Source organism: Schistocerca nitens, chromosome 2 (assembly GCF_023898315.1).
Source record: "Schistocerca nitens isolate TAMUIC-IGC-003100 chromosome 2, iqSchNite1.1, whole genome shotgun sequence".
NCBI lineage: Eukaryota > Metazoa > Arthropoda > Insecta > Orthoptera > Acrididae > Schistocerca > Schistocerca nitens.
This window is the reverse complement of record NC_064615.1, coordinates 470,776,079-470,789,647: the sequence shown is the minus strand read 5'-3', so window position 1 is coordinate 470,789,647 and position 13,569 is coordinate 470,776,079. Positions and strand designations below refer to the sequence as shown.

At 39.1% G+C, this 13,569-nt stretch overlaps 1 protein-coding gene across 1 annotated transcript in view; it reads left to right on the top strand.

Moving 5' to 3' along the window:
- The window catches only part of LOC126236388 (probable aconitate hydratase, mitochondrial), an 81,340-nt gene that overhangs the window by 56,256 nt on the left and 11,515 nt on the right, over positions 1-13,569 (top strand). The window contains exon 12 of the mRNA XM_049945674.1: positions 13,439-13,536. Coding sequence (XP_049801631.1) covers positions 13,439-13,536 — 98 coding nt within the window. The remainder of the gene's footprint in view (positions 1-13,438; positions 13,537-13,569) is intronic.

Below are 13,569 nucleotides of genomic sequence, written 5' to 3'. Positions count from 1 at the left end.
AACAATAAACTGAAAGAGGTCACGTATAAAGCAACAGAATAGTAAAACCACAAGACACCCTTTATTTGATTTGAGGCAGTGCAGAAATTATAAATTGAAACAAGGGGCTTGGGGTGGGGGGTGGGGGAGGTGGAGCTGTAGCAGTGATAGTGAAAAAAAGAATCCAAATGCTACATGGATAAATGTTTCAACATATTTGCAGACCAAATATGGAAAGGTAGAGGCGTTTCATAGAGAGCAAATGGGGCCCCTGCTGAACTATTGCAGATATTGTCTACTGCAGCCTGTTATGCACCTTCAAAAAGGAAGGGCGCACGAGCCTTTGGAGACTAGCGACTAGTGACTATCAGTAAAGGGCAGAACAAGAATATCATTGTATCCAAATATTACAGACCATTTAATCTTCTAAATATTATAGATAAAATATTTGAATAGCTTTTGTTTAAAGGATTGCAGCACCACATTAACACATGTCATAATTCCTCAGTAGTAAGACTTTAGAATAGGCAAGAAATAGAACATGCCTTTCTTGAATGATATCAGTTTTCTGCACTGGCTGTTATTGTTATGGTTAAACCATTGTATCAGTTCATATTGTTCGCTACTAATTAGTTTCGGCTGTGTAACCATTCACAGGTGTAGCGTATGACATCTGAAATGTGTATACTTGGATTACAATCAGTGTACTTGCCTAAGTCACACAATTTTAGCTGAGCTGTATTGGCCGGGCTATGGAATTATAGGCATAACACCATGTGTTCACGAAAACAATAATTACACAGCATAATCAAGTGGAGCACTGAACTAAGACGACAACACCTTGTGACTCCAGGTCATAGTGCTGTGCCTGTAATACTAAGGCTGACATTCTGTTTCTAAAATTGTGTGATGTAGACAAGTACATTGACTGTAACTCAAGTATGTGCACAATGGTACCTATATCTGCACAACTACTCTGCAATTCATACTTAAATTCAAAGGTTTCATTAAAGCACATTCATATTACTTTTTTACTGTTCCACTGTCGAACAGCATGCAGGGAAATGAAACACTTAAATTATTCCACATGAGCTCTGATTTCTTTTATTTTATTACAGTGATCATTTCTTTGTATGTACATTGGTGCCAACAAAATATTTTTGGATTTGGAGGAGAAAGTAGGTTACTGACACTTTGTGAAAAAATCTTGTCTCAGTGAAAAATGCCATTGTTTTAATGATTGCCACCCCAACATGTCCCATATCCGTGACACTGTCTCCCCTATTTCCAGATAATATGAAATGAATTGCCCTTCTTCAAACTTTTTCCATGTTCCCTGTCAATCATATCTGGTGCAGACCCCATACTGCACAGCAGTATTGCAAAGATGCAGATGAGTGTACAGTAAGCAGTCTCTTTAGTAGGCCTATAATTCTGCTAAGGGTTCCACTAATAAAACACTCTCTTTGGTTCTGCCTTCAGTTTCAGTAATTCGTAACTGTGATCCCTAGTTAAATTGATAGCCTTTAGATTTGTGTGATTTATTATGTAACCAAAATTTAACAGATTACTTTTAGTACTCATCAAACCAGTCTCTGGACCGAAGACCACAACAACAACAATGGACGAATTCACACTTTGTTATTGAGAGTCAGTTACTACTTTTCACACCATACAGATATCGTGTCTAAATGATTTTACAAATTGTTTTCATCTTCTGATGGCTTTACTAAATGGTAAATGACAGCATTACCTGCAAAAAATCTAAGAAGGCTGCTCATATTGTCTCGTAAATCATTTATATAGATTACGAACAGCAGAGAGCTTACAGCACTGTTTTGAGGATCACCAGCTATCACTTCTGTTTTACTTGGTGCCTTTTCATCAGTTAGTACGAACTGTGATCTTTCTGACAGGATGTTATGAATCCAGCCATGCAACTCTGACTATACTCCATAAGCAAGCCAGTTGGTTAGAAGCTGCTTATGAGGAATGGCGTCAAAAGCCTTCTGGAAATCTAGATATATAAGGAATTAATTTTTAGGTACCTATTGACAGCTTTCATTACTTCATGATAATAAAGAGCGAGTTGTGTTTCACAAGAATATTTTTTTTTTCTCCCAAATCCGTGCTGGCTCTGTCTCAACAGATAGTTTTCTTCAAGGTAATTCATGAAGTCTGAACACAGTGTGTGTTCTAAAATCCAACTGCAAATTGATGTCAATGACATGAATTAGTAATTCAGTTTGTGTGACCTGTGCAACTTTCCAGTTTGTAGATACGGATCCTTTGTTGAGTTAGTTGTTGCACATAGTTGCTAAGCATGGAGCACTTGTATCAGCATAATCTGAAAGGAATCTAAATGGTATACAGTCTGGGCTGGAAGAGTTGCCTTTATTAAGTGATTCAAGCTGCTTTGCTACACATAGAATGTGTGCTTGTAAGCTACTCATCTTAGCAGGTGTTCTTGCTTTGAGTTCTGGAACATGTACTTTGTCTTCTTTGGTGAAGGGATTTTAGAAAACCAGATTGTCTCACACCTCAACGGCGATTCGGCATAGACCCCTCAGAGTGGTTGGTGGGTCAAGTTGTCCATAAACAGCCATTTTCAGTCTATCCCAGCCATATTAGATAGGATTCATGTCTGGAAAACATGCTGTCCACTCTAGTCAAGCGATGTCATTTTCCTGAAGGAAGTCATTCACAAGATGTGCGTGATGGGGGTGCGAATTGTCATCCATGAAGACAAATGCCTCACCAATATGCTGCGATATTGTTGCATTATCAGTTGGAGGATGGCATTCACGTTTCATACGGTCCTTACGGCACCTTCTGTGACCACCAGTGGCGTACGTCAGCCTCACGTAATGCCACCCCAAAACAGCAGGGAACCTCCACCGTGCTGCACTCGCTGGACGGTGTGTCTAAGGCATTCAGCATGAGCGGTTTGCCTCGTAACAAGTCTTCGACGATTGTCTGGTTGAAGGCATATGCGATACACATCGGGGAAGAGAATGTGATGCCAATCCTGAGTGGTCCATTCAGCATGTTGTTGGTCCCATCTGTACCACGCTGCATGGTGTTGTGGTTGCAAAGATGGACCTCGCCGTGGATGTCGGGAGGAAAGTTGCGCTTAATGCAGTCTATTGCTCACAGTTTGAGTCATAATACGATGTTCTGTAGTTGCATGAAAAGCATTATTCAACATGCTGATGTTGCTGTCAGGGTTCCTCCAAGCCATAATTCGTAGTAGCCCTTAGGCAGCCTGAGCGAGGTATGTCATCGACGGTTCCTGTCTCTCTGTATCTCCTCCATAACCGAACAACATCACTTTGATTCACTCAGAGACGCCTGGACACTTTCCTTGTTGAGAGCCCTTCCTGGTACAAAGCGATTGAACCACCTAGGCATGGGTGAATTACAGACAACACAAGCTGTATGCCTCCTTCCTGGTGGAATGCCTGGAACTGATCGGCTGTCGGACCCACTCCATCTAATAGGCACTGCGCATGCATGGTTGTTTACATCTGTGGAGGGTTTAGTGACATCTCTGAACAGTCAAAGGGACTGTGTCTGTGATACAATATCCACAGTCAACGTCTGTCTTCAGGATTTCTGGGAACCGGGGTGATGCAAACTTTTTTGATGTGTGTATTTCTTTGAATTTAGGCCTCACCTGGTCTGCACTTCCATGGTAACTTTGGAAGGGACTGAGATTGTCTCTTACAAAGACAACAAGTGCATTTTTATTTGCTGTTTTAGATATAGTTTTCATTTATTTTTGGTGGATTTGGTTGTTACTCTATTGAGTCTCCCTACAATGACTAGGTGGCCACGAGCCCCTATATCCATTGTGATGCTCCCAATTTGCTCAGGCTTATTTCTTGCAAAGAAATAAAGTGTGTTTTCACAACTTTTTGCACCTGGTTGGCTCCTAAACTAATTGATCAAAATAACGTTTACTCTAAACATCTAGTATGATTTTGGACAATGCTTTGTGCCTGTCACTGACTTTGAAAAGGTATTTTGGCCATCATAGATTTAAGTCACCACCAACTGTAATTGTATGAGTGGGGTACCTATTTGAAATGACTCACTTGCTTTCTATGAACCATTCTGCAAATGCATCATTTGAGTTGGGAATTGGGGGAAGTGTTAGTAAAAGTAACCAGTTATTAATGGATTCTGGTTGTCAGTTAAGCTGCTACCCATACTTCAGTTTCTTCAATCTACTTCATTTTCACTAAAAGATAAACTACTACTAACAGCAACAAACATGCCACCACTGTATTTAAACCATCCTTTCAGAACACCGTTAGGTCGTCTGTAAAAATTTCAGCTGAACTTATCTCAGGCTATAGTCAGCTTTCAGTACCTGTAATGATTCAGGCTTCACTGCTTTCTATTGGTACTTTAATCTTTGGTTCTTAACAAATGCAACTACGACTGTTTACAACTTCAGAACTGATGGTAAAAAGTTTGCTTCTTCATACTGAAGCAAGATTTTAAACTGAGTATTTGAACTTTGGCCCAAGGTTTTTATGTTTCTCACAACCAAACCTCCAGATTTCAGACACTCAGATTGGTATCAAATGTTTTCATGTTGATAGAGTATGAACCAAAACACCAATTTAGTTCATGCTCTGTGTTATCGTCCAGTAGAATGTGTGTAAATGGTAATTAAAAATATCACCAGAGCTACGGAGCACAGGAAAAATGTGTATGTAAATGATTGTATTGTAGATCTCACATGGGTGAGAAGGTAAAGTGTTCGGTCATTGTACCAAAGGTCCCACATTCAAATCCCACTGATGACAACTTTTTTAAAACTGTTTATGTGCGAAACTGTTATATGGGAGAGCATTTTCCTGACATGTAAAAGGACTTTTCAGAGTCTGCAGCAATGTTCTTTTGGCAGTCTGCTTTCGTTTCAAATGGCTCTGAGCACTGAGGTCATCAGTCCCATAAAACTTAGAACTACTTAAACCTAACTAACCTAAGGACATCACACACATCCATGCCCGAGGCAAGAGTCGAACCTGTGAGTATAGCAGTTGCGCGGTTCCAGACTGAAGCGCCCAGAATCGCTTGGCCACCACGGCCAGCGCTTTCGCTTCATTAGTTGAACGTTATGTACTTATTATCGATCTTATTATTTTGTTTATTATTAATTATAATTATTACTATTACTGTTGCTGTTTAGTTATGCACGTGTGACGCAGTTGTTTCTTTATTTTTCTGTTCTGATAGTATATTCTGTGAAACTACAAATGCGCTCTATAGGTTCACTACTTTCAAAGAAACAAACTCAAAGCAGATTGCCAAGAGAAGATTGCTGTAAACTTGAAACAGGTATTTTACATGTCATAAACACGTTGTCCCGTATAACACTTTCACACGTAATACAATAAAAAAATTGTTGTCATTAGGCTTTGAAACCAAGACCCTTAGCATGAGGATCTAACACTCTACTAACTTCCCCATGGAAGCAAAGTCAGTCAGTTATTCATAGCTGTGCTTCTGATGTTCTCCATAGTTCTGGTGTTACTTTTAATTAATGCTTGCACCCGTTCTGCCGGACGACAACACACAGTACGAATTAAATCAGAGTTTTGGTTGGTACTCTATCGACATACTACGTTTGGTACTGATATAAGTTTCTGACATCTGGAGTTTGGGTGTCAGTGACAAAACCTTTTTTCTTTTTTTTCTCTCCACAACAGCTTTAATAGCAGATAACAGGATATCGTCTTCCAAAAGGAAGTTGAATCTTTTTAGTTCTTAAGTACTGAAGAATAAATTTCTAACATTCCCTACTCTTAGATCTCCCATGGGAGATCTAGGTAGAGACATTATTACTCATCAGAGACATTATTACACATGTAGAGGTCCTTCAAAAAAGTTTTGGAAAGCAGTTTCCTGAACATTACACAAAACATGATAGAATAAGAAGTAATCATGAAAGAAACTTCCATCGACATGGCTAGAACAGTTCAATAGAAGATCTTTCCTAAAAGAAAACACTGCTTTGTTTTTTGATAGGAACAAAAGCAGGGTCTTTTAAAACAAGCAATCATTTGTTGATACTTACAGAAGTAAAAGTGTTTCTTATATTAAAAATAAGTGCAGTGACAGACTTAGTGTTGATGACAACTTGAGAACTAAGTTGAGCACAGTCGAGGCAGATTTTGAAGCTCTGACTAAAGATAAACCGCAACATGCTTCCAACTGAAATATGTAGATGTTCTTTAATCAAAATCTAAGTTTGAAACCTAATTAGTGATTCTGAAGCCTGATTAACTGGCACAGTTTGATTTGAACCTGAATTTTTTTGCTTTTTGGACTCTAATTTACTATACTCTCTTGCCCAACAGGATTATATTATTTGTGATGTAGAAGTTAGATAAATATTTTAAATATCATTCCTCTCTCTCTCACTCACTGAACGTTTGTATCCAAACAGGCTTAATTTAATTTCGTATTATTTGCTGCGAATCAGTACCACATGCTAACATCAACACCTCAAAAAAAAATTTGAAAAAAGATGCTCTCACAAAGTATTAGTAGTTGATTGACATGACACAAAAACTGTGTGTGTGTGTGTGTGTGTTGTCTGCACTGAGAAAGTTGGCAAAATATTTCCTCCCATAGCATCCCTGCGGCAGTCATCTCTCAACCATCCACACTCCCCCTCTCCCACCTCAATGTTCGTTAAAATGTGAACAAGCTATAGCGGTACACCCAAATTTCCTAAAATGTCAAGTAGGATGCAACAACAGAAAGTCTAGGAATGTCTGCACTACACAGTTATTTAAATGTAGGAGTGTGTATATTAAATACACCAACATGCAAGAAATTTAAGCTACAAAGCACACAGGTAAATCAAAATTAGTTGCTTCTATATAGAAGTCTGTAACAAAAAGAAAAAAAAATCACAAACAAAACACTGTGCTGCCGTAGAGACAGAAGCAGCTGCTGACACACTGGACATGCATTTGGGAGGGAGTTCAATCCATGATTTACCAAACCCACGCAAATGCTGGGGTGGTTCCTATGAAAGGGCATAGCCAATTTCCTCCAGTTTGAAACAATCAGAGCTTTTGCTCCACCTCTAATGATTCCAATATCGAAGGGAAGTTCCATCCTAATCTTCCTTCTTTCTTGAAGTACATGCATTATATTCTAACTTGAGAATAGATACATAGCCTAAACTACATAGTAGCAAATTATATAGAATAAAAGGATGATTTAATACTAATAATAACAGCTGGTGTGATAAATTGGTTATTCAAGAAATTTACTATGGCTGTGAACAGTATTCCAACTAAAACATAGGATGATTCTTTGATAGGGTGTGGGTTTGTCTGGAAATGCTGTAAAACTGTGTAGGACACTAGTACCACAGTGAAATAGCATCGGTGATATGTTCTGGATTGGAAATTACATCATAAGGCCATCCTTTGAGATCAGTGTAGTTGGAGGTTTGTGTGTGTGTGTGTGTGTGTGTGTGTGTGTGTGTGTGTGTGAAGCTATAATGAAGTACTAAAATAAAACTAAATGATGTAATGATTAGAATCAATGCAGAGACTTAATACATCATGTAGAAGACCGAGCGAGGTGGCGCAGTGGTTAGACACTGGACTCGCATTTGGGAGGACGACGGTTCAGTCCCGCATCCGGCCATCCTGATTTCCCTAAATCACTCCAGGCAAATGCTGGGATGGTTCCTTTCAAAGGATACGGCCGACTTCCTTCCATGTCCTTCCCTAATCCAATGAGACTGATGACCTTGCTGTCTGGTCTCCTTCCCCAAACAACCCATCATGTAGAAGTGATAGAACAGGAACAAAACTGATGCTTAAAATTACATTCATAACAAAAGGAAGTTTGGGCTTCCTTTGAAAATTGTCAGAGTGTAGGTCCACCACCAGTCTGTCTCTTGGTCATGTGGTATGATATGAACCTGTAGATTACTGTTTGTGAAGCCAGCTTTAGCTTTAAGAAGAGCATAGTAAAATGTACTACTGAGCTTCACAGACAATTCCTTTAAGACACCAACCAATGCATTCCAAGTTTGTCCTACAGACATATCCTCTGGAAATCAGGAAAGTATATACACTATTGTTTAAAGAAATGTAATCAAACAGAAGAAACTAGATTATATGGAATTGAGACCAACAGGAACAAAGAAATAAGATATAATTTACAACTGTGGCAAAATGATTGAAACACATGTAGTGCATGTAGAAGTAAATTAATTTCTCCTAAAATCAAGATGATTTTTCTTTTAATACCTTGGGCAGTCCGATTTACTTCTCAGTAGTTCATGGTGCACATGTAACATATCTGTATGAAATGAAGACCTGCAAAGGACTTTGTTGATGTAGTAGGGGCTTGGCTGACAGACATTTCACGTGTAGTTGCCCAAAACAACACAGGGGAACAAGTCAGTCTGATGCATTTTGGACAAAACTGCAGCTGCAGTATCCAGGAATGACTTCACAAGAGATTCAGCCACATAAGTTTGCTACCCTTAGTACCACATAGTGTTCTGCTGATGGAGAGAAGGTGACTGAGATCGTTGACCATTGGACGAAGTGACCTAATAGTGTCGTCACTGAATTAGTATTAAACATACACAAGGAAACGCGAGGTGGAAGGAAGGGGAGGGTCTTGGTGAGGGAACTGATTTATTTATTGGAACCAAGATTCCAAGAGTGTACACGTAGGATTCAAGAAATTTACAATTTCAGGCAAGAAAGTAAAGGAATTTATATGTAGAGGCACATACAAAATTGAAATCAGTCTTTGCCCGGAAACACAGTTACAGCATTTTCTTGTATCTTGAACAAATCTTCCTCATTCCAAGGACAATGTAAATAATGACACAGATGTATCACTGTCTGTACTTCTCCACATCGTCAGAGTTAGCACTTGTAAGTATCTCCACTACATTTGACTGTCCGATTAACGAACCCCCATTTGTAACCTGTTCAGTGATCTCCTTGTGTCCAATCAAAGTTTTGTCTGACTGGTGAGTATTCTTTTGGCTTTACCCCTGCTTGGACATGACTTATTTCAGCTGCTCACAGTTCTTATTCGGCTTTCTTGGCTGGTATATTTAGTGCAGATATTGACTTCAGCGTAGGTCTTGGTGGAGAATGTCCATGTAGTGGGTGTAACTCAGTTTTCTTTTACACTCTTCTTTTGCAGCTACTTCCTGACAGGAATGTCCAGTTGCCAAGAAACAGAGTGCCATAGTAGAAGTATGGACAAGCTGGGGCTGACCACCCGAATTGCTACCAAGTTTCCATGTGATGTTTTGGGTGGACACCTTAAGTTTGATATTAAGATAGTGCCATCAGTGAGTGTTAGAATCAAAGTACAGTGGTGTCAAACAGTGTTCTAGCTTAATGCCTTCCCAAATCACTTTGTTTCCTTCCTGCCTGTTTATTTCACAGGTGTAAAATGCAAACCTAATTCTGTGTGCAGCTTCAGGTGGTTCTTGTTATAGTAATCAGAAAACATCCCCAGAGCTCTGCTCAGCATCTTTTCTGTTTCTGAAGAGCACAGTCAAAGCTAAGACGTCAGCATATATGTAACTTTTGTACAGATTAGGTTTTGACGGATCATTTGTGTAAATGTTGTAGAGCACAGGTGACAGTACATTCCCTTATGAGTAGAAGATTTCTTTGGTTCCTCCAAAAGCTGTGTCTTCCTTGGAATTCAACATATAATCTTCGATTGTGCAGTAAGGTGGCAATTATTCTAATAAAACCATAGTCTTCAGTCCGAGTGTAGGTTATGTGAAGCATTATGCAATGCAACTGTATAGTGAGCTGATGAAATGATGATAAATGCCATTCCAGTTATCTTCTCCCATTCAAACCTGTCCCCTGTGTGCTGTCCTAGATGAGTTATTTGTGCTGTGCAGTTTCCTTAGTGTCTGAAACTGGCCTTTTCATGTACATGTAAGCTATCAATCTTTGGTGACAGTTAAAAGCATGTCTTCACATATCTTACAGAAATGGCATAATAATGAGATGGTTCATAGCTCTGAGGATCATAACGTTCTTTTCCCACATTCATGATAGCAATTACTTTTGTTTTCCTCCATGATTGTGGAATATTGTTCTCTTTTAAGCAGTTATTGCAGAATTCCAGAAGCCATTTAAGTGTAGTTGATCTGAATTTCTTTATCGGCTCCATTTGTCTATCACCCAAACCAGCTACCTAGTTCTAAAATTGTTGTATAGATTTTTTGCAGAATTGAGTTTAGAGCTCATTTGTTACTAGATGTTCTTGCATTCTTAGGTCCTTTGCCCCATTTGTCTGTTTTACCATTTTTATGAAGCTTTTGATTTGGGGGAAATGTTTACATGGGTTTTCCTTTGTGTTGTACCATTACTCAGGTTATGTAGGAGACTCTATCCCATTTGATTACTTTTGGTCATGTCTAGACTGTCTAGCACTTCTATCAACTGATTTTTCATACCTTCTGCCACAGAAATTTGAAAGCTTCATCTGAAACTTGCTCCCTAAAAGGGGTTTCTACAAAGAGTTTAATGAACTAACAAAAAAAGGGTAATGACAGTATTCCTAGTAGAAATATAGGGATAGTGAGTTTAAAGAGCAATGGTAGTTTTGTAGTCACTGGTGGCAAAATGTAAAATGGTATAGAGGATTAGGTGGTATATTTTAGTTCTGAAGGCAATAGGCTGTCGTTCGTATTACTGACCAGCTAAAACTGTGCATGGATGAAGTTGCTGGTTGCCTGTTTAACGGCTTCCAGGATCAATGAAAAAATTGATTTTCAGGATGTCATATAATTATTGACCATCTCTAAAAATTTGAAATGCCAATGTAATCTACTCATTAAGCAGTATAATCTTACATTAAAGGTTTATCACAATAAACCAATTATTCTAGTTAGAAACTGTGTATATGTCTTGAGGCAGGGCAACACATGGTATGCAAATTACACAGATTATATTCATCCAGTATTTGAGAATGAGAGCACTTAGCAACTTCCAGCAAACTTTACACATAGCTTCAAGACTTTTGTAAATTTTTCATTAGTCTGTGGGTGAATAATGGGGTAAAATAAAGCCAACATAATTAGGGTTTTGTGTCTTCATCATAAATGTTTTACACTCTTATCAGGAAATACACTAAAGAGCCAAAGAAACTGGTAGACCTGTCTTATGTCGTGGAGGGCCCCAGCGAGCACGCAGAAGTGCCGCAACACGACATGGCATGGACTTGACTAATGTCTGAGGTAGTGCTGAAGAGAATTGACACCATGAATCATGCAGGGCTGTCCATAAATCTGTAAGCGCACAAGGGGGTGGAGATATCTTCTGAGCAGCATGTTGCAAGGCGTCCCAGATATGCTCAATAACGTTCATTTCTGGGGAGTTTGGTGGCCAGAGGAAGCATTTAAACTCAGAAGAGTGTTGCTGGAGCCACTCTGTAGCAATTCTGGATGTGTGGGGTGTTGCATTGTCAAGCTGGAATTGTGTAAGTCCGTCGCAATGCACAATGGACATGAGTGGATGCAGGTGATCAGACAGGATGCTTACGTGGCACTTGTCAGTGTCATATCTAGACGTATCAGTGATTCCGTATCACTCCAACTGCACATTCCCCACACAGTTACGGAGCCTCCACCAGCTTGAACCATTCCCTGCTGACATGCAGGTTCCATGGGTTCATGAGGTTGTCTCCATACCCATACACGTCCATCCGCTTCATACAATTTGAAATGAGGCTTGTCCGACCAGGCGTGTTTCCAGTTATCAACAGTCCAATGTTCCTATGCTTTGTGTTGTGCAGTCATCAAGGGTACACGAGTGGGCTCTGTGAGCCCATATTGATGATGTTTCATTTTGATGACCCAGCATTGAACTCTGCAGCAACTTGTGGAAGGGTTGCACTTTTGTCATGTTGAACAATTCTCTTCAGTTGTCGTTGGTCCCATTCCTGCAGGAGCTTTTTCTGGCCACAGCGATGTCAGAGATTTGATGTTTTGCCAGATTCCTGATATTCGCGTTGCACTCATGAAATGGTCATACGGGAAAATACCCACTTCATTGCTATCTCGGAGATACTGTGTCCCATCGTTTGTGTGCTGACTATAACACCATGTTCAAACTCACTTAAATCTTGATAACCTGCCACTGTAGCAGCAGCAACCGATCTAACAACTGTGCTAGACACTTGTTGTCTTATATAGGCATTGCCGACCTCAGCACCATATTCTGCCTGTTACCATATCTCTGTATTTGAATACAAATGTCTATACCAGCGTCTTTGGTGCTTCAGTGTGTTTAACACATTAACTCACATGTAAAGTAATCAGACTTTTGAAGCTCTTGTGTACATGGGAGTTAGATTCTTAAAAAAAAATCAAGGGGGGGGGGGGGGAGTAGCCATAGAAGTAGTTCCATGGTATTGACTGTGCCCCCAATTGGCCCTTGGTATGGGCACACTTGGGTAGGGTTTCTGGTTGTGAAAGAATATATAAAAAATAAGAAAAGTCAGCTGTTCTAATTACTTCTGCTTGATAGGCTTAGCCCTGTAGAGCTCAGTTTAAATTAAGGAAGGCATCTTGGGATGGAATAATGTAAGGGGGACATCGAGCAATAATGAGGACAACAAAGATATGAAGAAAAAAAAAGAGTGAATGAGGGAGAGACTTATGACAGAGGCTTGACATTTTTATATTTTTAAAATTATTGCTTAACGAGCCTCAAAATAGCATTCATTCACTGAGTCCCTAAATAGTGATGCACATCATAAATTTATTGTATACTGTGGGCAAATTTTTTTCAGCGCCAGCAATTTTTTGAGATGGTAACCAGTGAGTCACTCAAGTTTGGGGAACTATTTTTGTTCAGTATGGACTCAAAAGCACAAAATGTGTAGTTTATGAAAATTTGGCCCTTTGTATACCCATGTAAACTTTACTTCTTGTGTGTATTTTGCACCCCTGCACATTCCATATTAAATTTATTCTCAACTTTAATATCTGTGACAGAGCAAATTAAGCCTCTCAGTACAAACCTTACTTCCACTCAAAGGATGCTGCAGCCGCATATGAATTATATGGGAACATACAGTATGATTACTAAAAAAATGACTGGTTATTGGCAGTATTAGTTGCTGATAGCGTATTGTTTAATGTTAAAAACTGCTTCTTTCATGCATTTGATTATAAATGTAATTTTTTTGTCACCAGAATAATTTCTGTCTGGTAGTTCGTGTAGCATTTTTGAGAAAATATTTTAGCACAAATTTATAAATTGGTGCTTGAAAGAAATTGCTTCTTGAAAGAAAACAACTGGCTACACTATATTTTTTCTTCATTGGTTTCAGCTTTTGTAACAAAGCACAGAATTGAATATCGTTACAGCTATAGGTTTTGATTGAAAATTAAATATAATTTTCATTGCTGTAGGTAGAGGGCAAGTGCACAACTGATCACATCTCTGCAGCAGGACCGTGGCTGAAATATAGAGGCCATCTGGATAACATTTCGAACAACCTGTTCATAGGGTAAGGTACTCGTTAATCATTAAGTCCACTTTC